This window comes from Saccopteryx leptura, chromosome 1, assembly GCF_036850995.1.
Source record: "Saccopteryx leptura isolate mSacLep1 chromosome 1, mSacLep1_pri_phased_curated, whole genome shotgun sequence".
Classification (NCBI taxonomy): domain Eukaryota; kingdom Metazoa; phylum Chordata; class Mammalia; order Chiroptera; family Emballonuridae; genus Saccopteryx; species Saccopteryx leptura.
In genome coordinates this window covers 54131971-54158808 of record NC_089503.1, presented here as the reverse complement: position 1 = coordinate 54158808, position 26838 = coordinate 54131971, and the positions used below count along the sequence as shown (strand labels likewise).

General features: G+C 44.7%; 1 protein-coding gene across 9 annotated transcripts; it reads right to left on the bottom strand.

Annotated features, from left to right (window-relative positions):
• Positions 1–310: 310 nt before the first annotated feature.
• On the bottom strand, positions 311–26838 carry FHIP1B (FHF complex subunit HOOK interacting protein 1B). 9 transcript variants are annotated; one of them, XM_066366633.1, is made up of 13 exons: positions 26743–26830; positions 22584–22694; positions 14394–14722; positions 13623–14261; positions 13113–13271; positions 12835–12921; positions 12427–12627; positions 8043–8122; positions 7645–7850; positions 6486–7265; positions 3471–3649; positions 3151–3313; positions 311–836 (listed from the first exon to the last, which is right to left on the bottom strand). In XM_066366633.1, the coding sequence occupies exons 3-13, from the start codon at positions 14529–14531 to the stop codon at positions 475–477; spliced, it is 2994 nt and encodes a 997-aa protein (XP_066222730.1). In that variant the 5' UTR covers positions 14532–14722; positions 22584–22694; positions 26743–26830; the 3' UTR covers positions 311–474. The 9 variants fall into 9 exon arrangements, with proteins under 9 accessions (XP_066222730.1, XP_066222711.1, XP_066222755.1 ...); XM_066366614.1 differs by lacking the exon at positions 22584–22694 and having other exon boundaries at positions 26732–26838; XM_066366658.1 differs by lacking the exon at positions 22584–22694 and having other exon boundaries at positions 7687–7850; positions 26732–26838.

The window sequence follows — 26838 nt, the reverse complement described above, 5'->3', positions numbered from 1 at the left end:
GGAAGTGATGCAGGGGGAACGGCCCCCAAGATTTGGCATAGGGATACTAGTCCCCAATAAACATCAGTTGCTGCTCCCCCAAACCATTCTGGGCCCCTACCATTATTTCCTGTTGGGGTCTGGAGAAGGTGGAAAATCCCTACTTTTATTCCTAGGCTTCATGTCCCCTCACCATCTAAGGGAATAGAGTACCTTAAAACCTTGGCATCAATTTTTTCACAAGAAAATATCCCTGACGCCTCCCCATCTATATACAATCTTTTTGAGACCCAGCCCCAAAGAAAAAAGGTGGGAAAGAAGAATGAGCACAGAATAGAGATTTCCCTTTTATACATATTGCAACAAGTTCTCCATAAAACATTCATCTCAAATAAATTAAAAAGTCTTCTTGCCACTCCCTCCAAACATAAAAAGGAGCCTGCAACCTGGCCCCAACCCAGGCCATTCAAGGCCCTGATTGTCCATGAAAGAAAGTTAAGGATTGAGGGGCCCGAAGCCTGAGACCAGAGGGACATCTCCCTCCTCTGAAGTATCCAACAAGAAAGGCGAGGTGACAGCATGGGCCTGGGAGATGGCAGCCAGCTCCTTGAGAAACTCGGGGAAAATGACTGCACAGTAGACAGCATTCTTGACTCGCAGAGCCTCACCTTGGCGCTCAGTGGCCCCACCCCGGGGGGGTAGAACCGGAGTTGAAGCCCCAGGGGAACCCCCACCTAGGCCAAGTCCTGTGCCATCTCTCCCAGGCTGGTGAACCAACTGTGCTGCCTGCCGGGCCCTGGTCGGACTGTGTGCATGCCGCAGGAGCAACTCCCCCAAGGACGGCCTCCGGCTCTTCACTGCAAATAAACAGGGGTTACTGTGAAGGTGCATAGGTCAGGCAAACTCCCTCGGTCTAAGAGACAAAATTTCCCCACCTCTCTACGTATATGGACTTCTTGACTAGGACTTCAACACCAAAATGCTGCCTCCCAACCTTCCTTCTATCCAGCCTCCCCACTCAGCAAACCATTATCTTCAGTCTTCGCAGTCAGTCACTTCAGCCACTTCATTCCCAGCCAGGATCCCTTCCTTTTCCACGCCCCCTGACCCTGAGGGATTTCTTACCTCTCCTCTTTCCAATCACTATGCCATCACCAACCTATTTCTCCTCAGTCCATAACATGCCTTTACTTCATGCTTCCTATCACCCTTCTGTATGAGTCAACCTCTTCCACCTTCCCCTGCTTATCTGTATCATCTGACCCACATCTTCTGCCCCTTCACAGACGATGTATGTGCAATCCCATAGTTCAGTGACCATCATTTCTGTCATACTCCACTGTCTCTCCAAGATCTGCTCCCTGTGCCACTTCACCTTCTACAAATCCCTCTCCTTTATTCACCAAAGCCACCTTCCCACTGGCGTGGCCAGACCTTATGTCACCTTAGACTCAAATGAGCCACTTAAGATATTGACCTACTTCCCCTAATTCTTGGTTTAGATTCCTGGCTCCGGACCTATGTCCACATCTAAGGCCTACACTCCAGGGATCTAGTCTCTAGATCATATGGTACCCATTCTCTACCTCCAATATTGGCTACAGAGTGATGCTAGACAGAGCAATTAAATTTGGTATTCAGAACTTTTCACAACTAGGTTCATATTCCTCCAACCTCTTCTCAAAACTCTCTCAACTCCACCCTGCTTTTGCATCCACACCTGTCTGCTCTTCCTGGAACCCTCCAAGCTCTTGGCATGCTTTTATAGCCTCCCTGCCTTAATTTTGCTCTCCCTACTGTTTTCATCCTTGGCTTAATTTCACTATCCCCATCGCTTTGAGAAATCTCCTCTGATATGCCCTCCACTGATTTTCCATTTTACTACCCTAATCTCAATGTATCAATAACTTGTTTATATGTCATCTACCTCGCACACTAATCTGTGAGCTTAAAGTGCTTGAACTCTGTCTTAGTTACCTTTGTATCCCTGGGCCCTTCAAAGAGAACACAGTACCAGGAATGGGGAAGCAAGAAATAGTCACAGTACTAGACCATCAGAAAACCATCAGGTCTTCTGGTACTCTTCCCAACCCATGTACTTTTCTCCTTAAGCCCCATCTTACATCTGCTCTCTTACCCTTGGCATATTATTTTGCGTCCTACTTTGATTAACACAGGATGACTTCAATTCCCTAGCTTTCCCTTCTGTACCTATCCAAAGTTCATCTTTTCCTGCTGGTCTGGATCACACCACTTTTGGGACCTTGCTCCCTTGGTAATGACATCCCTCTAGTCTCTATAGACTGTCAGCTCTTGAAAGGCAGAGATCTCATCTTCTACCTCCCTGACTTTCCTGCACCAAAAATGATACATAGCACATACAGCAAGTCCTCAGATATTTGTTGATGAAAGATCTAGATTTAAAAGTTGGTCATATTTAGCTCATCTTTCTTCCTTATTCCCCACAACCACTCACCAAACTCTGACAATACTCCCAACCCATTTCTATCATATCAAATTCTTCCTTTCTATTTCCATTATTCCAATTCAGGCCTTAAAGGTTACTTCCTGACTACTTGCCCTAACTGCATTTTCTCCTAGTTCCAATTCACCTAGCACATGAACTAATAAACTTATCTCTTCACTCTCAAATCTAAGAACCTCCAATGGTTTCTCACTACCTAAAAGATCCCAACTTCTACCCAGCCCAACTTCTACTTTGAGAATCTTCTGCTCTGGTTAAATCTTTCAGCTTTACTACCAACTCTTCCACCACTTTCCAAATGCCTTACTCCAACTAAATAGTTCATACTGTCTCCTAAACAGAGGAATAAGGCCATCCCACTCCTTTCCCTACTCACAATCTCTCAAGACCCATGTAGAATGCCATGACCTTTACCAAGCTGCAACAGTATCTAACCTAGACATTACTCTGTCCTCTTGCCAGTCCCCAACTACTGAAGCAGTTCTTGCTGGTACTGCTAATTTAGTTCTTAGTAGACAGAAGTGTATAATCTGTTGACCAGAAGCCTAAGAACAAACATCAAGATTCAATTTTCTTCAAGTTCCCAGTTCCTAGCACAAGGCTTTACCCTTAATAAGTGTTCAATTAACCTAGGCTAATTAGCTGTGTAGAGAGGGTCAGGAGAGGGGTGGTGGGGTAGGACTCACCCAGAGCATCGGAGCGGCGAGGAGCAGGTCCTGCTGCAGGGCCCTCAGCCCAGTCCAACTTGCCACGAGCAATGAGGTACTTCTTGGCTTTAGAAAGCAGTGCCGGGAAGTCCTCCTGGGAGGCCGCAAAACTCTCAATTTTATTCTTCACAGAGCCCAACACCTACAAAGCACAACTTCATGACATTTCTCAGTAGTCTAGACTGACACAATCCTCTCTAGTCCCAACGGGCCTGTTCCCAGCCCCCCAGGGCCACTCCAGCTGCAGACCTGGCCCATCATGGAGCCTGGACGCACCCATGCATGCATGCATCGCACACCTGCAGCAGGGACTTGACACTGGGCTGGAAGACCATGTTGGTGTTGAGCAGGAAAGAGCGGAGCAGGGGCTGGGGGTGACAGGCCAGCTGGGCCACCAGCCCTGTCAGCAGGAAGTTGACATAGACGGAGTTCTGCAGCATGTTCTCGAGTTTGGCAAAGAGCACAGCCATGAAGGGGCCTGGGGAGGTGGGCACAAGGATACAAGGCCTGAACACAATGCACATCGCATGCATTCTTCCCAAAAACAAAAGACCCCCACGACTAGATGAAAATTATCTGTCAGACTCTGGGTATGTTTAAATACCCTGTAACTACCTGTTCTGGAGAATATAAAATGGCAGGCACCACAGGAACCCATAAGAGTCCAGATACTAACTACACATACTTGAGCTGAAGAGCCAGATCGTAAGCTCTGGAGTCAGAAGACCTGGTTTCAAATTTCAGCTTTACCCTTTACTAGTTATTGGATGGATCAAAACTCTCCAAGCATAGTTTCCTACTTGGTAAAAAATATATATGTATTCACCTCATAAGGTTATTAAGAGGATAAGAGAGAGACTAATATAAAGCATTTAGCCCAAAATCTAGCAAATTATAAGTATTCAAATAACTATAAGATACATAGTACTCTATTTTGCAGTTTTTTTGAAAGCTTCATCTGAGAGGCTCAATAGAAGAAAGCAGTGAGAAACTGATTACAACCAAAAAAAGAATCAGGCTGCACACAGAACAAGGGATAACATTAGACTTGGGTCTAAAAGAAAGCAAGAAGCAAGTGTAGCAAAGGCAAAAAAAGGTGACAACATGGGCCAACTTAAAGTCAGGGGAGAAACCTATGGAGGACCAAAAACTAAAGCAGCTCTCTTCCAGAGCTGGGAATCGAGAAGATGAAAAAGTTCAGAGCCAGAGAAAACCAATTCAGGGCAGACTCTGGTGAGGGAGAGGACAACAAAAAAATAAGAATGGCCCACTGGGAAAACTGGTCTCAAATGAGCCAGAGCCTTAGAACCAGCACTCCAGACAATCACAGTCTGACCAAGGACCTATGGGGAAAAGGAGTGTGCCTAAGAACTGCACTATGAATTAAGACAGGAGAACATTGAAAGGCAAGAAGCAATAAATCCTGTAAAAAAATTCCAGAACATTCTCCACTCCAGATGCACATAACTAGCCTTAGCTCCAAAATAACTCTAGCTTAACAGGGTCCTAAAATACCTGTAATTCTGTCCTTTTTTTCTTCTCATTTCCTGGCACTTTCTTATAAGAGAAAATTCAAAAAGCTCAGATGACTTTACAAAGAAGTAAAAGGACAGAGATTAAATTAATGCTTCAAGAATGTGGTAAGACCACCTGACCAGGTGGTGGCGCAGTGGATAGAGCATCGGACTGGGATGCGGATGACCCAGGTTCGAGACCCCGAGGTTGCCAGCTTGCATGCGGGCTCATCTGGTTTGAGCAAAGCTCACCAGCTTGGACCCAAGGTCACTGGCTCAAGCAAGGGGTTACTCGGTCTGCTGAAGGCCCTCGGTCAAGGCACATATGAGAAAGCAATCAATGAACAGCTAAGGTGTTGCAACGAAAAACTGGTGATTGATGTTTCTCATCTCTCTCTGTTCCTGTCTGTCTATCCCTATCTATCCCTCTCTCTGACTCTCTCTGTCTCTGAAAAAAAAAAGTGGTAAAACCAAAAACTGTACTTTCAGGGGTCATTTTAATAGTTCACTAAAAGAATGTGGTACCACTTGCACACCACCTTCTGGTGGTGCCGAGCAGTAAGAAGCAAAGCAAAGACTAAGTAAATAAATAAAAAGATATATTTTCTATAGTTTGCAAGAGGAAGTAATCATGACCCCAGAGCAGAACCCCCGATGCTGTGCAAACAGGATCGCAGCATATCCCATGCCCAGTTAGAACATGTACTAATCAAGGCACAACAACTTGACTACAAACAATCAGAGAAGGGTGGTTGCCATGGTCAACTTACATGCCATGCACTCAAGAGATGATAATCCTAGTAAAAAGCGACCTTGTGCTGAGTTCTCACAATGGACCAGCATCGTAGTGATTTACATGTGGCAATGGCATAGATAGGACCTTAACTCAAGGTATATCCAGTCCAAAGCACTATACTGCTTCCCACAGGTGTTTCTTTTTATTTTTCTTCCCCCTCACACAGGGTGTGGAGTAAGAATAAGAACCAGCTGAGGGCTGGGTTGGGTAGAACTGGCTCTCAATGCAAAACAAAGAGGAGTTAGCTCAGCCACTTAGGTCAGGTCTAGCTCCAAGGGCACCCTTGAGGGACCAAAAGAACTCAACTGAGGAGCTCAGAGCCATGCTTTGTCATCTTCCCTAGAGAGGTATTTCATTCTTCATTCCTTACTACTGCCCATAAATCCTTAAGAAAGTCTTACTGGACAGTCATGGCAACCAACCATGTACAAGGACAGGGAATAGGAGAAACTTGAAATTGAGTCCTTCTGTGAAGAGAATGGGAGAAAGGAGGCCAGAATTGAGTAAGGAAGAACACCAAAAGAGCTGATCGTGGGCCACAGAAGAGCTGACAAAAGAGCTAAGACCCCAACAGATATATGGTAGGAAGAGCATGGAACAACATGGTTTACAAAGAGGTGCCTCATACACAGGACAGCAGGTATGTCTTCCACATGGTTCAGACATATTGCTGTGATTCACCAGGAAACACCAAACAGAAAATATCCTGATCACAAACCCTAGGAAATAGCCAGAGCGGGTAAGAGGAACATGCAAATAGAACAGGCATACAAGGCTCAGACATACATCAATTCTCAAAACAGCAAAAGCATGGAAGATGTACACACAGACACAGAGTCACACATATGACATGATATGTATCTGGAAAGAACCCAAGCAAAATGAATGAGAAAGCTCGGCTAGTATACAGAAATGATACCACCAAGAAGTCTCGGAAACCAGCACAAACACGTTGAAACATGCAAAGAGTACACAAAGGAGAAGGCCTAGGGTAAGTAGCTTACCAGTGAAGGGCTGGCTTGGCAGCTGGTTGAGAGTCCGCAAAGGGCTGCTGAGGAAGGGGCCAGGGGGCTCAGGGGGACAGGTGAAGCTCTCGTAGGCCTCCTCCTCCTCAAGAGGTAGTGAAGGCTCTAGGGGAGGCTCTGAGCTAGCCCCCCCATTGCTCAATGCCACCTCCAGATCCCGAAGCTCCTGCCCAAAGCCCTCTAGGCCTGCCATGCCCTCAGAGGTACCCTCTAGCAGGTCCCCAGCTCCCTCCTGTGGCCCCCGACGAACTTTCTTGGCCCCCTCAGCCCATGGTCCTGGCATCCCATTGAGCTGAGGAGAAGGCAGGTGGCCGGGGCCCCCTGCTGCACCCACAGGCAGTCCTCCATTCCCCGCCTCCTCCTCCTCCCCTTCCCCTACATTGTCCCTGCCCTCCTCAGGCAGCAGGCTGCGTTTCTTAGTCCGGGAGCCAACAAGACTGGGCTCAGGAGGGGGCCGCTCGCCATCATAGGGAGCAGACCAGGTACGGCAGGCTCGGACACAGCGGTCCACACCACGGCGCGCCTCACGCAGATACTCCAGGTAATTGTCTTCCAGCTCACCAGGCTCCTCTGCAGGGCTGGGCCGTCGGCCAGGGCTGGAGGCCGGGGAAGCAGCAAGCCCTGGTGAGTGAGGGGCTGGGGCTGGGGACTCAGTGCCACCTAAGCTCTGCTGTCGCAGGAAAAGGGCCAGACGAGATGGCGTAGAAGGCCGGGGTACCGTTACCACAGAAGAGGAGTCAACACTTGGGCTTCCAGGGCCTGCAGATGGGGGGAAAACATAAGAAGGATCAAAGACATAGAGGTCCAGAAGGAGAGCTAAGACACCTAGAGAAACAGAGACAGAGCAATGCGATAGTAGAAACATGGGATCAATTCAGACAGCTGACTTTCCATCCTCCAAATGAAGCTTTTCCTTATCCACCACCCCATCTCACCACCACCAATACCAAATAAACAACCGAAACAGGAAGAATACTGACTAGAGAGAAACTAAATTTGCTCAGAAGCTAAATTTCTTTGGTGCAGTTAAGGATCTATCCTGAAAGACCCCTCACTGACTTCCCCAAAGATAGAATGCCACTCATGGCCACCTCCCTCCCCCACAACTTATTAGGCTCCCCTAGAATCCAGGCCATACCCGTGGTATCCTCCCTTCTCCCTGACTCTCTGTTAGGCCCACCTCGTGCCCACGAGGCATGCTCTGGACGGGGTGGGCTGGGGGCACGATGCCGACAACAGCGTGGGATTAGGGAGAGAAACTTGTCCGCTGCTCGTCCATATAGATCCACATCACGTACAGCTGGCTTCTGGCTCAGCATCACATGGTTACATGGGACAAGATACCTGGGAAACACAGCAGAAAAGTGACACAGGATAGATCAGGAAGGAAGGGCTTGGGAGAGCATCAGGTCAATGGATGTGGCTCCAAGAGTAGGGAACCACATGAGCAACGCCAATATAACCCATTGCCCCAGCAATGCACAAGGCCCTAAGGGTTCAGGACCCGCCATCCCTCAGCCCTAACCCCACAGGTACCTGAGAACCAGCTGCAGCAGGACATCCTCACAGCTAAGGTTCAGTAGGGTCCTGAAGAGACTCAGAGAGACCATGCAGAGCTGGGGGAGGATGGAGGGAGTCACTATAAGAGCTCTCTACCCTCCAAGATGTTTACCAAATGGGACCCCCCCTCCAAGCCCTAGGTCCAACCAACCACTCCTAGAAAAACAATGTGCACAGGGCCTGGCACACAGCAGTCATTCAATAAATGATCACGTGATGTTCATGGGCAAGACTTCACTATTAACAGATAAGAATAAACCATCTGTCAAATTCAACCTATTTCTGTAGGCCATACAAATGTCAGCCAACTCTCTAGCTATATATACCAGTCAGCAGAGATTCCAGCAATACTTAAGTGGAATGAATACCCATGAGGACTGAATAAATGACTAACAGAAGACAATAACATGGTAACCAGGTGAATGCCTGTCAGCAGAGACTGTAGCAGCACAGTAACTGAGTGCCTACCAACAAGAAAACAGAGGGAACCTGGAGGAATACCAGCTGGGAAGTGGACTGGGCTGTAAACAGGAGTCTGAGTCACCTTTCCAATACCAGTGTTATCTCTCAGAAGGTGGGATAAAGGAAAGCTCAAAGGCAGCTGACAGGAAAAGGAAAAAACAGGTGGGTCCACAATAGAGGAAACCTTTTGTTTTAGAAAAGGAAGAAGGGTAGTTAGCCTCAGGATAGACTAAGAGAACAGACGCACATAAGCTCTCGTGACTCCTCTGAATCCCCACAGCACTTTCTAGAAACTTAACCTTTATGGCAAGTATGTCAGATACCTTGAGCTCCCTGAAGACAACTATTGGGTCTCTCTCTAGGGCAGCGATTTTCAACCAGCGTGCCACAGAATTTTTAAAACATGCAATATCTGATTAGTCAGGGACATTGACCTCTTTTCCCTTAAATTGTCAAATAAAGAAATTACAACAGCCAAATACAATAGCTGTTCAGTGTGAACTAATAAAAATCATACCTATTTTTTTTGTCAGATCGTTAAAAAGTATATATTTTCAGTGTGCCACAGAATTTTAGTAATTAATTTGTATGCCGTAAGAGGAGAAAGGTTGAAAATCGCTCATCTAGGGCACTACCTGCACAGTCTAGGTGCTTGTCATTTACTAAATGAGAACTAAAAGCCAGTCATGGTGGGAAAAAAGTGTCACAACAGTTCACATTTTAAAGAGCACAGGTATTTAGGAGATTTACCATAAGTGTGCATTTTAACTGGCAATGAAAATATTCACATTCACTGAAAGGTTGTGTGATAAGTAGAAAAATGCCCCTCCCTCAATATGTCCAGGTCTTAATCTTCAGAAACTAAATATTTTACCTTACATGGCAGAAGGGACTTTGGAGATATAATTAAGGTTACAAAATTTGACATGGGAAGTTAATCCTGGCTTATCAAGGTAGTCCCAATCAAATTACACAACTGCTTAACAACAACAAACTTTTCCTAGCTGGGTAAAAAAAAAAAAAAAAAAGAGAAGAGAGATTTGAAGCATGCGAGGAACTCAATTCACTACTGATGGCTTTGAAGATAAAAGAAGGGGGCCATAAACCAAGAATTAGTTGGCCCCTAGAAGTTATAAATGGTCCTCAGCTGAGAGCCAGCAAGAAAACAGACATTTCAGTCCTATCACTACAATGAAATAAATTTTACCAAGAACCCAAACTAGCAAATAAATGGATCTTCTCCTACAGCCTCCAGAAAGGAATGTAGCCCCACCAACACTGATTTTAGCCTGGAGAGATCATGGAATACATGACCTACAGAACTAACTGTATAAGATAAAAAATTTGCATTGTTTTAAGTTACTATGTTTTTGTTATTTTGTTATTACAGCAATAGGAAACTAATACAAGTGTCCAAGTACACACACTGGCCAGCCAGCATGATTTACTTTAAGCCACAAAAGAGGCTACAGAAGTTACAAAGTCAAGCCAAGAGAATCAAGCTTAAAAAGGCCAAACAGTGGAAAGGAATGCATCTGCCGGACCGCCGGACCAACACAGGCATCCTGAAATCAGAAAAGATCTGTTTCTTTAAAGAACCAGGAACCAAGAAGAAATACCCCAAGAATATAAAAGGTTCCTCAGACCAGGGAACCAAATGCGAGACTAATAGAAATATATGCTAAAGACTGCAGATCTACATAATGGAGAATCAAAGAAATTAGGATAAGATTAAGACAAAAGCAAGATGGATAGAGGCTAGCACGGGGGGGGGGGGGGGGGGGGGGGGGGGTCAACCCCAAGAAGAAAATCAGCTGTCCGTTGAAACATAAACAGGACATTTCCTGAGGTCAAATAAATATAAGACCATGGTCTAATATCACCATAATGAGAAATAAAAATTTTTTATATCTTTGTAAAATTAAAGCTTTGATATCTATTCTCTTTTGGTTTATACCAATAATTTTTAAACAAGGCATGTATCATGATTTTACCCAGCAGAGTAAGAGCAGACTATCTCATACATACACTCACTTAGCTATTCAGAAACCTCACCTATATAAAACATAGCCATCTACCTGGAACCCTATTACCAAGTACCTCAATTATCTAAAAGAGTTTTCTACAATGCTTAGAAACCCAAGAACTTGTTTTAAACACAAAGACCCAGAGAACTCCAATTATTTGTAATAAAAGAAACAAAAATGGTTCCAGAGCCAAAATAAATGTCCATGTCTAAACTAATGCTTTATTCCCCCAGAAAGACTTCAGGTCTTTATTACTTGGTAACTATTTACTTCTACTTTATATACATTCGTATTAAAGTCCAAACTTCTTACCATGGTCTACAACAGGGGTCCCCAAACTACGGCCCGCAGGCCGCTTGCAGCCCCCTGAGGCCATTTATCCGGCCCCCACTGCACTTCCGGAAGGGGCACCTCTTTCACTGGTGGTCAGTGAGAGGAGAATAGTTCCCATTGAAATACTGGTCAGTTTATTGATTTAAATTTACTAGTTCTTTATTTTAAATATTGTATTTGTTCCCATTTTGTCTTTTTACTTTAAAATAAGATATGTGCAGTGTGCATAGGGATTTTTTCATAGTTTTTTTATAGTCCGGCCCTCCAACGGTCTGAGGAACAGTGAACTGGCCCCCTGTGTAAAAAGTTTGGGGACCCCTGGTCTACAAGGTCATGAATGATCTTACCTACTTCTCTACTTTCATCTCATTCCCTTATTCCCCTTGGCTCACTACACCTCTGGTCACACTGGTCTTTCATTTCCTCAAATACATTAAGCTCTTCTCCTTTTGTTTTCATTGCATGTTGCTCCCTCTGCCTAGACCAGGGGTCGGGAACCTTTTTGGCTGAGAGAGCCATGAACGCCACATATTTTAAAATGTAATTCCATGAGAGCCATACAACAATCCGTGTATGTTATGCATTATCCAATAAAAATTTGATGTTGTCCTGAAGGACAGCTGTGATTGGCTCCAGCCACCCACAACCATGAACATAAGCAGTAGAAAATGAATGGATCGTAATACATGAGAATGTTTTATATTTTTAACGTTACTATTTTTTTTATTAAAGATTTGTTTGCGAGCCAGATGCAGCCATCAAAAGAGCCACATCTGGCTCGCGAGCCATAGGTTCCCGACCCCTGGCCTAGACAGTTTTCCCATTTCCCCCTCATGACCTTTAAGTCTCAGCTCAATGTCACCTGCTCAGAAAGGTTTTTGATTTTGCTTTGTTTTTTTTTACCACCATCTTATTTTATTATCACCCTGTTTGGTTTTTCATTATAATTACCACAATTTTCTATTCTTTCAGTATTGTGTTTGCTTTATTTACCTCCTCCATACAGGAAGCTCCATGAAATCCTCAAACATGTCTATCTTGTTTACCATTATACTCAGCACCAGAGAACAATACAGCACATAGTGAACATTCAATACAGATGTTCAAGAGAAAGAATGGATGTAGGTAGGTGGATGGATGCCCCAAGTTATAACAGTTCAAATGCAGAAAATCTAAAGGGGGGGGGAAAGGTAAGCATACCAGTAGCAACTGGGTCAGCTATCAAAGCACAAAACCTGAGAAACTGATCTTGAGTCACCACAACAGGCCAGAGCACTACATGGCTGAAAAGAACCTCATGTCAATGCTACATCACAAGTATAGCAAAATGACAAAAGGTTAGAGCCATGATGAGCAGCCAAGTTATCCAGAAAAGGAAATTGTGCTCTAGAGTCATATATTACAAGAGCAGGGGCATAGATTAAAATCTGTACCCAAAATAGTTAAAAGTTAAATACTAGAGTAAATGCTGGAGACGAAGGGTAAAGAAGGGTGGAAACACCCCCCAAAACACAGCTCAGAGAGAGAAGATGGCTCACCCAAGTAAGCCAGGACAGAGGTAGGGGCCATACCCGGGAGTTGCTGCCAATACGGGCAACGAGTGTGTCAAGGATGGTGTGGGTGTCATGCCTGTGTAACAGCAGAAATCGCAGGAAGGTACGGAGCAAGGCAGGCTCTGAGATACTCCGGAGGAAAAGTTCCAGATAGGCGGTACTGGCGATCATCTCCTCCACAGAGGTCTAGACAAAGGGGAAGGGAAAGTTTAGAAATTTAGGCTTCCATGCACATATACTGAGTCATTTTCCCTGAGTTTTACGGAGGAACCAGGAGCAGAGAGGGAAAAAGGGAGGAGTACCTAGCCCACTGTCTCCCACATTGGTCTTGGCATTAAAGTTGCCACCCGTCAGCCTAATCCTCTATTCTGTCTTGCTACCCATGACTCTCACCTTGTGCAGAGCAGGGCCCATGACAGGTACCAGGAACCCATTATGGATATAATCAACCAGCTGCTTCTGCACCAGAGGGTGAGCCACCTGTAGGGGTGCGAGAAAGAGGAAAGGATTGTGAGGGGGACCACTGTCTGAAAGGGAGTCAAATGGTACAACACAAGTAGGCAGCCTACCCCCAAGATGAGAGAATAGTGGAACTCCAGGGAATGCACCTCCTCCCACCCCATACCCCTAGAATGTCCAAGGACCAGACCTCCTGGGAATCCCAGTCCCACCTGAATGACTGCATTGCAGAACTCTAGAGAACTCATGAAGAGTGCAAGGGCTGGCACTCCCAGCCAGTCCTCCCGTCGCAGACAGTGCCAGTCATCACCTGGAACTTCAATCTTTCGGGGCAGTGATGAGTACAGGGCACTCAGCCCTGTGGCCAGCACCTGGGGGCCATCACCAAGGATAGGTTACCAAAAACTCAGACAATATGAAAAAGGGGCACAGGGGAGCTACAAGCCCAGAGTTTTGATTGGAGTAGGGGGAAGACCTATTACCTGAGCAGATATTTAGCTACCCAATGTTCTAGAGCATCACCAGGAACCTTGGCCCATGAAGAGCCTTAGTACCTGCCCTATCTACCTAAGCCCATGTTTCATCCCCACCCCAACTCCCAGCACTACTTTCAAACCCAGGGGGCTAGTTCCTGAGGAGAAAGCCCAGATACACAGACCCTCTACATCTCCTGTACAATGCCCACATACCATACCCTAACCCCCATCCCAGGAGGTGCTGACCGGGCAGAAGTAAGAGTGATCTGCGATGTAGCGGCCCACGGTAGGGCTCCCAGCTGACAGAGCCATAAGCAGGAGTAGAGCATCACGGGCCTGCTGGCCCAGGGTGCCCTCTCGGTGGACAAAAGGAACGAGGCGAGAAAATAGGAGGAGACGGGGGGCAGCTCCAGGCTCAGGAGGTGGCTGCAGGAAGAATTCAAGCAATGAAGGCTCCCGGGCCAGACACACACACAGCTGGCTGAGAAGTAGCACCAAGCTTTCATCCAGTGCTGGGCTACTGGGCACAGGGCGACCACAGGCATCCAGCAAGGTCAGCAGAGCCTCACGAACTGGACCATGCCGCAACAGTGGCTGACGAGCTTCGCTCACCAGCATCTCAAATAGTTTCAGTTGTTCAGCCCGCCGTTCCTCAACCCCATCCCCAAGCTCATCCCATTGAAGCTGCCATGCTAACACACGGGTTAGCAGATCCTCATGCAGAGCAAACTCCAGAAGGGGCCCAGGGGCAGTGGGGGATGCAGGGACTGCGCGATCCTCTGCCAGCAGCGTCAACATCTGGTAAGTATGGTTGCGCACTGCACTGAGATCATCTGCACCCCCTGGGGCTGCCCAAGGTCCTTGCCGCTCCAGGATTCGCACCACCTGGGGACACAGGACAGAAGACAAAAGGAATCTAAGATGGTAAGGTGACTAAAGGGGACACTGAGAAAACACAGAAGGTTAGAAGAATTCAAGGAAGCGGTTGACTAGGTCCTCCGGCATATAGTCTCCTACCTGGGACCAGTGATTCTTGAAGACCATAAGGCAGGTCTCAGGGTCAGCCATGACAGGGGTCTGCAAACTGGCCCCTTGAGGCACACGGTGGCCAGGGCCCCGGGAGGCCAGTCTGCTCAGCCAGTTCATCCTCTCCATGAGGCAGGCTGGGCAGGGCCAGCGGCCAGAGGACCAATCTCTGAGAATTTGCCAGCTGGAGACTTTCTCCACTTATGTTTCCAGTCAACTTCATCAGGTCTGTAGGAGCCAGTAGCTGGCCATGGAGCCAGAAGATACACCAGGCTGGAGTGGCAAGCCCAGAGGTTATTGACCAGTCCAGACTTGCAAATCTAATTCAAAAAGAGATATTGAAAGGGATCAACAGAAGATTGCAGCTCTCCACTTACCCGGCAGGAAGAACTCAGAACCACCACTCCAATGAAAACCACACACACACACACACACACACACACACACACACACACAATCAGCATCTTTAATTTAACAAGTCTATATCAGACCTAATTTCTACCACTAAACCTACTACTCCCCCAGCCTTCTCTATCTCAATAAATATCAACATTCACCTACGTGCTCAGGCTAAAATCCTGGATATCATCCTCATTTCTTTTCCTGACTTCTAACACCCAGTTCATCAGCAAACTCCATCATCTCTACCTTCAAAACATATCTCACTACTACAATAGCTTCCAATCTGGCATCCATGCCTCCAATCTTGTCCCCTGAGAGTCTATCCTCCACACAGCAACCAGAGTGATATTTTTAAAACCTAAATTATATTATATCTCTACTCTGCTGACTGTCCTCCAATGATTTCCTATCACACTAGTGATTATCCAAATCTTTACCTTGGCCTATAGGGCCCTATATAACCTAATCTGTATAAACTCGTATCATCTTCCTCCTCACTCATAGTTTACTCATACAGCCTTTGTGAATACTTCCCCATTCCCTCTGCTGGAATGCTCTTCTCCTGATCTTCACATTACTCACATCACTCGGTTCTTTTCAAATGCCATCTCCTAAGAGAGGCCTCACTTAACAATTCTATCTAAATAGCACATCTTCCCACCTTTACTCTCTAGCTTCCTAATTTTACTTTCTTAATAGTTTTACTACCTGAAATTATTTATTTCTCTATGTTCCCCCCTGAAATGTAAGCTTACAGAGCACATAGTTTATCTGTTTTATTTACTGTTGTATCCTTAGTACCTAAAGACTCAATATTTGTTGAATGTATATATGCTTGAATGAATGAATGAATGACCCAGTCTTAATCTGCCTCCAGCCCTCTGGCACTGCTGAGGAAATTTTGTTCTGCTTAACCAAACACAGTTTTCTCTCTAGAAGCCCACTAGTAGAAAATGGGCAAAGAGATCATTATCTGAATACTAAGTCTTAATCTGCCTCCAGCCCTCTGGCACTGCTGAGGAAATTTTGTTCTGCTTAACCAAACACAGTTTTCTCTCTAGAAGCCCACTAGTAGAAAATGGGCAAAGAGATCATTATCTGAATACTCCTAAAAGGTGGAAATGCAAAGCCAACCCAAAGAGCAAAATAATTTTCATTCTACCAAGGAACACATGAACACTCTCCCATATACACACATATTTCCACTCCTGTCAGATACATACAACACTCACTCCTGGGGACAACACTCACTCCTGTGGACACCCTCACTAAAGAAAGGGGAAGAGTACCAAAACAGCTGTTGCCTCACAGTTCCTTCTCCATCACACCCAGCACCCCTCTCAGAATTATTGTCTTTCAAGAAAGTAAAACTTCAGAGGAAAGGTGTGGTTCCATTGTCCTTCCTCTTTATACTCAACAAGGGTTAAAGAAACCCAGAGACCTGGCAAAAGCCCCACACTGCCATACCCTGCAAACCCAAATACTCTCTATGACCATTACCAGTTCACAACTAAAGAAATGTAGCAATTATGTTTAAGGAAACCTTCTATAGAATAGGAAACAGTCTTATAACGGGTGGGACCAGTCCTAAATAGCAAACAAACTTCACTCACTGATTAACTCAATGTATACCCACACAGATAAAGTACTGGGCACGGTGTTACATAAGCACGAGAAATACAAGGATAAGTTAAAACTGCTGGGGGAACACAAACAAAAACTCCAGTATTTATTATAAACAGGTATTTACAAAAGTGTCACAAGGGCATAAAGGAAAGTAACTAATTCTGCCTGGGAGATTAAAAGAAGATTTTAGAAAGGTGATATCTAGGCCCTGGCCGGTTGGCTCAGTGGTAGAGCATCGGCCTGGCGTGCAGGAGTCCCGGGTTCGATTCCCGGCCAGGGCACACAGGAGAAGCGCCCATCTGCTTCTCCACCCCTCCCCCTCTCCTTCCTCTCTGTCTCTCTCTTCCCCTCCCGCAGCCAAGGCTCCATTGGCCCAGGCACTGAGGATGGCTCTATGGCCTCTGCCTCAGGCGCTAGACTGGCTCTGGTTGCAGCAGAGTGACGCCCCAGATGGCCAGAGCATCGCCCAGCGGTGGGCATGCCGGGTGGATCCCGGTCGGGCGCATGCGGGAGTCTGACTGCCTCCCCGTTTGCAACTTCAGAAAAATACAAAAAAAAGGAAAGGTGATATCTAACTTAAAGCTTTAACAATAGATACTGGCCACAAAGAGAACAGAGGGAAAGGCCTTCTTCATATGAAAAACAGTATGTACAAAAATATGACACTCTGAAAGAACATGACAAATTTGAAGAACGGTTGCAAGTTTGGTGCAGCTTACAGACTATCCAGAGAAGAAAGATGCAATATTGAATTGAAGGATAAATATGGGTGAAGGTTATAAATATCACTAAATATCATGCTAAGGAGTTTTGATCTTATCTATGGACACCCTGGAGACAAAGGAAGTTTTCAAACAAAGAAATGACAATATATAAAATTTGCCTTTAAAAATATGTCAGACAGCACTATAAGGTGGAGGAGACAATGGCAGTGGACAATCTGTAAGAATCTGTTTCAACAGTGTTTTAAAGAAGAAAAAAAAGAATGGCATGAACTAAGGTAGAAAGGTAAATGTGAGATTCACCTCTACATTAGCATGGCCCATACTGAAATTATTTACACCTATAATATCTCTGCCATTAACATATATCAAGCTCTTTAACAGAAGTGACCATATCACTCATTCTTCCTTGAAATTCAGTGGTAACATAATATCTGGCATTCAAAAATGCTTGTAGAACTGAATGATAATAAATTTAAAATAATTATAACAGCTAACATATGGCATATTGAGTACTTACTATGTGCCAGGCTCTATTTTAAGTACTACATGTAACCCTGACTGGGTAGCTCAGTGGATAAAGGGTTGTCCTTGTGCACCGAGGTAGCAGGTTTGATCCCTGGTCAGAGCACATACAGGAAGCAACCAATGAATGCACAACTAAACAGAACTAAGTGGAACAATGAGTTAATGTTACTCTCACTCTCATATTCCCCACCTCCTTTAACTCTCAAATAAAGGGAGAAAACAAATTTTTAATATATGGGCCCTGGCCAGTTGGCTCAGTGGTAGAACATCATCCCGGCATGTGGATGTCCCAGGTTCAAATCCCGGTCAGGGCACACAGGAGAAGCTCCCATCTGCTTCTCCACTCCTTCTCACTTCTTAATCTCTCTCTCTCCCACCCCACTCCTGCAGCCATGGCTCAGTTGGAGCAAGTTGGCCCCAGGCGCTGAGGATGGCTTCATGGCCTCTACCTCAGGCACTAAGAAAAGTTCAGTTGCTGAGCAATGGAGCAAACACCCCCCCTCCATGGGCAAAGCATCATCCCTAGTGGGCTTGCCAGATAGTTCCCAATCAGGACACATGCAGGATTCAATCTCTGTCTCCCCTCCTCTCACCAAATAAAAAATAAAAAATGAAAGCACCACACATAGTATCTCATTTAAACTTCATAAATATCCTAAATGTACTATTATCTCCATTTTACAATGAAAACTATCAAAGCCTAGCCTGACCTGTGGTCGCACAGTGGATAAAGCATTGACCTGGAATGATGAGGTCGTCTGTTTGAAACCCCAGGCTTGCCTGATGAAGGCACATACAAGAAGCAACTACTACAAGTTGATGCTTCCCGCTCCCTGCCCCACTCTGCCTCTCTCCTCTCTCTATTAAAAAAATGAAATTAAAAAACAAAAAAGGCCCTGGCCGGTTGGCTCAGCGGTAGAGCGTCGGCCTAGCGTGCGGAGGACCCGGGTTCGATTCCCGGCCAGAGCACACAGGAGAAGCGCCCATTTGCTTCTCCACCCCTCCGCCGCGCTTTCCTCTCTGTCTCTCTCTTCCCCTTCCGCAGCCGGGGCTCCATTGGAGTAGGGATGGCCCGGGCGCTGGGGGTGGCTCTGTGGCCTCTGCCTCGGGCCCTAGAGTGGCTCTGGTCGCAACATGGTGACCCCCAGGATGGGCAGAGCATCGCCCCCTGGTGGGCAGAGCGTCGCCCCATGGTGGGTGTGCCGGATGGATCCCGGTCGGGCGCATGCGGGAGTCTGTCTGACTGTCTCTCCCTGTTTCCAGCTTCAGAAAAATGAAAAAAAAAAAAAAAAAAGAAAGTCAAAGCCTAGAAAGGTTAAATAAATTGTCAAAGCTAGCTAGCAAGTGTGAGACTGAGAAGCATATGTAGACAATCTGCCTCTAGATTTAAGCTACCTATAAGATAGAAAAAACAAGACATGGCAAATGAATGTAGGATAAGAGAAGGCCTTAATATGAAGTACAGGTGACTTCATAAAAAGATAATGCCACTAACAGACTAGGAACACAAAACAAAGGGAACTTGTGTTTTAGAAAGAGCATGAGTACCGTTTTGGACATGCTAAGTTTTGACACACCTATAGGATATCCATGATGTCCAGAAAGCAAGTAAAAATATTAAACTTGAGGTCAAGAATGAAATCAAGACTAGAGATATAAAACCAGGAGTCACCACCTTATAAGTGGTAAATGAAGCTATGAAAGTAAGTGGAATCATCCAGAGATCAGCAGATCACAAAAAAAGCTAAGGGTGACATCCTGGGGAAAACCAAGATTTAGGAAAGCAAAGGAGAAGACTTTAAAGAAAACCGTGAAGGTAGCTATAAATGGAAGAAGAAATCCAAGAAAGAGTGGTAATTTAAAAATCAAAGGAAAAAAAGTTTCAAGAAATTGGAGGTACCCATAGTGTAAAGTCTACAGAGGGATTAAGTAGAATGAAAACTAAAACTCATCAGCTAGTTTTAGCAAAAAAGTTTTAAACTTAAGAAATAATTGCTTACAGAATGACTAGGAGCCAAAGACAAGTAAAGATGCAATTTCAGGAAAAGTCAATAATATAGGAAAGGATGATGTTAGTCAAATAAGTTTGTAAATATGATGTATATGTTTGCTTGCTTTTGCATTGGGTGTGGGAGACAGGCTGTAAGCTCGCAAGGTCCTTATAGCCTATGCCTTTCCCACCCTTTTAATACTAACATCTTTTCAACATCCTTTTAATACTAAGATCCTCTCAAAACTGAGCTTTTCCCCAACCCCTTGACTGTTGCATGACGTGGAGTGGTGCACTCTTATGAGGAATCCAATTTATGCCTCAGATGAGTGGCTTTGTATCAGAGACTTCCTTATTTGTATATTGGCTTAAAGCAGGGGTCGGGAACCTATGGCTCGCAAGCCAGATGTGGTTCTTTTGATGGCTGCATCTGGCTCGCAAACAAATCTTTAATAATAAAAAAATAGTAACCTTAAAAATATAAAACATTCTCATGTATTACAATCCATTCATTTCCTATTGCTCATGTTCATGGTTGAGGGTGGCTGGAGCCAATCACAGCTGTCCTTCAGGACAACACCAAATTTTTATTAGATAATGCATAACGTACACGGGTCATTGTATGGCTCTCACGGAATTACATTTTAAAATATGTGGTGTTCATGGCTCTCTCAGCCAAAAAGGTTCCCAACCCCTGGCTTAAAGGCTTTAATTTCTACACTATAAAACAAGGCAGACCGGGGGCACTCTCACACAGTTTCTGTCATCAGCATTGCAGAGGAGGGGCAGCCAAGATGGCAGAGTGCTGAAGGAGAAGCCAGTTTATACAGAGTTTGTGCAAAGAGAAGAAGATGGGAAACAGAGGTGAAAAAGGCTGGTGGGGCCTTTGAGTCTAGGAAACTAGGATGAATCAGTAGCTTTGGGAGCCCTGAATGGAAAGGGAAGTGTTTTCCCACTGTGTGTATTTCTTGCCCACCGGGTGCGAGCTAGGGTTAAAGGTAATGGCCCACCAGTTCTTGGCTCCGCTGTTTCATTACTGTCTGTCCCAATCAAATGCAAACCTGCACGGACAGGGTGGCTGTGATGGTGGCCGAGGTTACTGGCTATTCAGATGAAAATAGGGCAATAGTTTAAAGAAGCTGGGAGAGGCAGTGGGGAGTCAAGAGAAATAGTTCTTTTGGTTTGGTTCGGTTTGGTTTTAGGATGGAGACCTCAAAGGTATTTGTCAAGTGAGGGAAAAAAGTCTGAAGTAAATAACAAGTATGAGTAAATAAGATACAAATAACTGACAAAAAATAAGGTACTGTATAGGATTAGTCTGAGAAAAAGAAGGGAGGTCAATAGTAATAAAGGATGGGTGCCACTTCAGGTAAATCCAAAATCACACAGAAAGTCCACTAATATCTACCACTACCACCCCCACCCAGCTTTCCCTCTGTCACCCACCCAAGATAGTGAGAGTGGGGGAGAAGAGAAAGGGTGAGAAGGTGGTAGAACCACAGAATGGATGCTCAGCCTTTCACAAATGGTTTCGTAAACCATATAACACAGTCACTCAGACTAGGAACTTTTAGTAGCGGGAACACACCAGAAAAGGGACTTACCCATCTGCCCAAAGTCCTATGCCTACAGTCCCAAGTAGGCATGGGCTGGAGAAAACAAAGCCAACAGCTGAGAATCTGATAAGAAGTGTCCTGTTACTAGCCTTACTAGCCCTGCCCTCTCACTGTTCTTAGCCCTGAGATAATGCATCATCCTTGTTGGATTCCTTAAACTCTGCCCATATCTCTGTACATATTGTCCCTTTATTAAGTTTTTCCCAAACCCAATTTGTACAATCTGCTACCAGCGAAGACCCTGACTGAGACAAAAGTATTACTGTTTAGAGACCTCTTTCTCAATCGCATCTCTTTGAGGACTGAAAACAAATAGAGTTAGGGCGCCTTAAGGTCAAACAAAAGAAACAAAGATAGGATGAGTTCTGGAGTCCCTCAAACAAAGGCTTGAATCTCATTTCACCATTTTCCAGCTAAGTGACCTTAAAATAAATCGCTTCACACACTGGAGTCTCAGTTTCCTCATCTCTAAATTCTGATAAAAATAAGTATTGTTACTGTTTTAGGAATTAAATAAGATAACCTATGTAGTGCTCCAGGCATAAAGCAGGTGGCTCTGTAAATGATATTTGCCTTTCCCCACTTCCCACTCCTGATCCTGTTTGACCCAAGTGCCCTCATCTCTCACTGAGTAGAAAGATCTAACCTGCCCTGACATGTCCATCCTCACCACCTCACACTCATACCCAATCAGCTGAAGGCCAAGCACCCAGTCTCAGCAAAGTGAGGCATTAACATGTCCAGAGCTAAATTGCCTCCAGCTTCTAGAACTCAATTTCAAAGATTAACAAACCTACCTTACATTATACCTGGAGTGCCCACTTCTGCTCCACTGCTTGACCAACAAAGAGCACTGCTTGCAGACCAACAAAGGGCACTGCTTGCAGACCAACAAAGGGCACTGCTTGCAGACTCAAGAGGGACTAATCTCCACTACCTTTCCTCACCCCATCCCATCTCTTTACAAAGACCTCAAGGATAAGAGCCAGGCTAGAATCAGTTCTCAGAACCTAAAAGTCAACACTTAACCTGGGTCCTGTTCACATACTGCAAAAATCATAGCTTGGTGGCCCTTATCACCTAGTCAGACTTCTTTACCCTATTGACCCTGCAAAGTTCAGAACAAGTCAAAATAGATTGTGGAATCACCATCCTATTACTGTACCTCTTCCTCCCATAGTAAAGTCTAGAAAAAAGTAGACGCCCTCTTTACAGATTTACCTTCAGATTCCAGCCACAGGAAAAAAAAAAAGGAGATAATCTTTCAGAGACACAAAAATCCAAGGTAGGCACTCACCTTAGGGCCCAAAATACAGCCTTACAGGCACACTTAACAAGAGCGTTCACCAACGTCAGAACAGCAAGCACAGGACAGGAAGTCGCTCAGCCGCACTTATGAACCTTTGCCCTGGGAGAGGCAAAGAGAAAACAGGAGCTGGGGGCAGGGATACACTTGCTAACACCTACAACAGACAGGAAGTGACCAGAATGACCTTCTAAGAACAGGTAAGTAAAATTGTAAGGTTTCTCTCCCTAAAATGACTCTTCCTAGGCAAGATGACTGATACTGATATAAGAGGTATGGATGGGCTGTTACCCTAATAGCGAAAGTAGAAAGTGAATTAAAACCTCATAGGAATACAAAAGCAGAGAGTGGGGAAGGACCACCTCAAAGAAGCCTACCAACCTAGAGCTCATCTTACATATCTTGACTATCCCTCAACTTATATTGCAAGACAGACTCACTATCTCGCCTCTCCCCAGCACCACCTCTGCTTCTTACAGGGAATCCACTCAAGACTCCAGCAGAGCCCTTGGAACTCACATGTCACATCATAACTCCCATTTCCTACAGTGAATCCCCAAGTCAAACACGGTTATGTCTACCCTTTTTGGATGAGGGTGCCAAAGATGCCCAAAAGGAGGTGAGGCTGAACTAGATCTTAAAGATGAGGCAAGTTCATTGTACAGAGAAGAAAGGGCATTCCTAATAGAGAAAGCAGTTATTACAAATATTTCAAGGCCCCAAAAAGTAACAAGTTTGTTAAGAACTGTAAACAATTTATTCAAGCTAGAACACAAAGTAGGGAGTGGCAGGAGATGAGGCTGGAGAGTTGAGGCCAAATGATGCCATATTAAAGAATTTGGATGTTGTCCTACAAACACAAAGAGCCAAAACTTTGTAAATCGAGGAGTTCCATGATCAGATTTGTATTTTTAGAAAGATCATTCTAGGAACAGACTACAAAACATAAGCTTGAAGCCAGATTGTTGGGGGGGGTAAGGAGAGTCCAGATGAGAGATGAAGAAGAATTAAAGTAAATTAATAGTGAAGTTGTAGGAGTGGAAGTAAAGAGGAGAGAAATAACAGAAAAGAAAATATATTAAGATTTTAATGACTGACTAAATGCAGGTGGTAAAGGAGCAGAAAGAATGAAAGATGACACCCAAATCTTTGCCTGGACTGAGATGGGGCATAAGGTGCAAAAGCAGGCTTTCAGAGCAAAGACAATGAATTGTTTTGAACATGTTAAATCTGAGATATCTTTGGAGCTGTATAGTAGATCACTAAATATATAAATATATTGTATAATTGGAACATAGGGAAAGACTGAGACTAGATATAAAGAAGTAATTACCTCATTATGCTATATTTTTATATTTCATATTCTCTCTCTAAACTGAAATGATTTTCTCATGTGTCTATCTTTCCCAGCCAGATTGAGAATTCCTTAAGACCTCAGAGGATTATGTCTTATCTTGCTATCTCATAAAATGTGAGCACTACAGGGCAGACTATAAGCTAAAGAAGTATTTGCTAAATGAATAAGTGAATTAATATATGAATGAATGTATTTTTTTTCTCAGCACTTAGAAGAATGCCTGGCACTAACAGATGTGAAACAAATGGTTCCATACAATATGTTTCTATCTCATGTTATCATCCTCATCTATGTTTCATCTTCTCACATCTACCACTGAGATACAAGTCATAAGTCAAAACCCATTATACTTAATGTACCACTATTCAACGAAGAGTTCAGTAGAGCAAACGATAAGCTTACCAAACCCAGTGCTTTCTTCAAAATGACCAAGAATTTAAACAATCCCAAAGAACCCTCTGACATGTGACTTGACTCATCCTATCACTATCATAATGTGATCCATATACTGTGTATACCTGTTCCTATGTCACTGACACAATATTAAGTAGACCCTCATCCCTATCTCACCCTCAAACCATCTTTCATCTTTTAGAAATAGGACAAATGTAAATCATGAAAAATACTTGTTTTTAGTATAATGTCCTCCATATCATCACAACCCTCCCTATATACATCATGTGCCTTTTAAAGGTCCACATCACCTTCATTCTCTACTACAAACTTTCTTTCTCCAAGTCACTCTTAGGAGACCAAAACTGGGTTCTTCTTTGGCACTTAATCACTATGTGACCTCTGGCTTCTGACTTTTATTCCTCATCTATAATAAGTACTGCCCTTGCCTAATTCATAAGATTATCTATGTAAATCCAGTAAAATTTGAGATTGCAATGTAAAACCTATGCTGTCCCGAAATCAGGAGTTCTACAGAATTACTATATAAAGATGTATTTCCTCAACGTAATACAATAACCACATCATCACTCTAAATTCTTGGAATTCATTAATCAGTAGAAATATTTTTTAAATATTAAAATATAGGGTTACTTCTTATTTTGATAAAAATAAGACCATTTCCTTAAATCCATCATTTTTTATCAACATTATTTCATCAGTGGGAGAGCACTTTAACACCAAAAGAATAAAAATAATAATCTCAAAATAAATTTCTTCATGAAAACTCATGTTTCATCCTTCCACCTTGGATGGATAAAAACTTTATCAAGGACTGGCAAAATCCTTGGCCCAGTGTTTATGAACCACTGCTTTAAACCCTGTTATGAGACATAGGTTCTATAGGGTCCTGACTATGTAGGCAGGTTGCTGCATGAAAACCTGTTTGGTATGCAGAGAGAAGCAACGAAAACATATTATGGGACAGAATGGTAGCCTGTTCTGACGCTGAGACGCTGGAACAGAATGGGAACTTGGAGTGTCCCCATTCTTAGAGAAGGATCTAGAAAGGCCTAGCCTTTCCTGATGCTGGGGAAGGTGTCTAGGCTTTATGGCAGACTGTCAGCAGAGGAAAATTTATTGGTGTGAAAGTGGTATTATCATTGAGGGCCAACCCAGTTTTCCAGGACTCTCAAAATTTCCATGTGCATGTGGGTAGGAAATGGAGACCTGTAAAATGCTAAAAAAATTGAACCCAGTATCAGGTTGTGAAGGAAGGAACCAACTGCAAAGGTACAGGAGAAGACATTGAGGGTGGTGGAAATGTTCAATTATCTTGAAAGTGGTGATGATTTCACATATGTAAACATGCCAAAACTCATTAAATGTGTACATGGTAAATATCAGCAGTTTATTAAACATAAATTTACCTTAATAGCTTTTTCTTGTTGTTTAATTTAACTGTAAGTATATTAGAGCAAAGCCTTTCTGTTTGAGAACCTAAATATAGTGGTGTATATAACAATCCTTCCGTAAAGTATAATTAGCAACTGAACGTGGTTGATCCAATATATATGACAAACATCAGAGCCCCAAGCTCAGCACAGATGAGAAGCAGCAGAGGGGTAGGGTTGTGCAGAAGCAGGTGGAGAGAAAACATAGGCAATCCTAGTCCAAAAACCTCCATGAGAGGCACCATCTTCAAGTTTGCAGTCCCAAGGAGGAACCTGAGGGAACGGGGATCCCCGTGATTATTACTCTGTTGAAGACTAAGCCTCAAAAATTATTTCATAGTGACTTTTTTTTTGTCCTGCAAAATATGTAAGGCCCCTGGGGGCAGAAGTGCCAAGTGCATGACACTTTCACCCAAGCTGTCCTACTCCATCTAGAACTACTGCTCTCACTAGCCAGGGCAAGCCACTGAAGGAGGCTTCAGAACCAAGCTCTCAGCCTTAGCCAAGTCTCACAAACCTGAGCCTTTCCTCCCTTGCCCTGCCCTCAACTCCCTCACCAATTCACCACTGGCCGGCATGCACACGCCTTCGCCCTTTCCTCTCCCCCTCCCCGTACCGGCCTTGCCCCCACACCTGGGTCCCGGGGCTGAACCTCCCCCGCCCATAGGAGCCCCTGCACCTCCTGTTCACAGGTCCTGCCACTTGCCCCCTCGGAAAGCACCGCAGCCCCTCATACAAGCCAGTTCCTTACGTGCCCACCCACCTTTAGGCTCTAACCCTGCTGCCCTACCTGAGGCACTCACACCCGGCCCCTCGCCATATGCCAGCCCCTAAACCTGTCCCCTCACAACCTGTTCAGTCACCAAACCCGGGGCCATCATGGCCCAGTTCCTCATTCCCTCACGCAGTCCTGGGGCCCTCCGGCCCATACTTGCCGTTCACTCACAGAACACCGACCCTGACCAGGCCCGACCGCCACAGCGCCGCTAGGTGAGTTCAGGCCGCCGCCATAGCTCCTCAGGAGCACCAGCCGCGCCCCGCC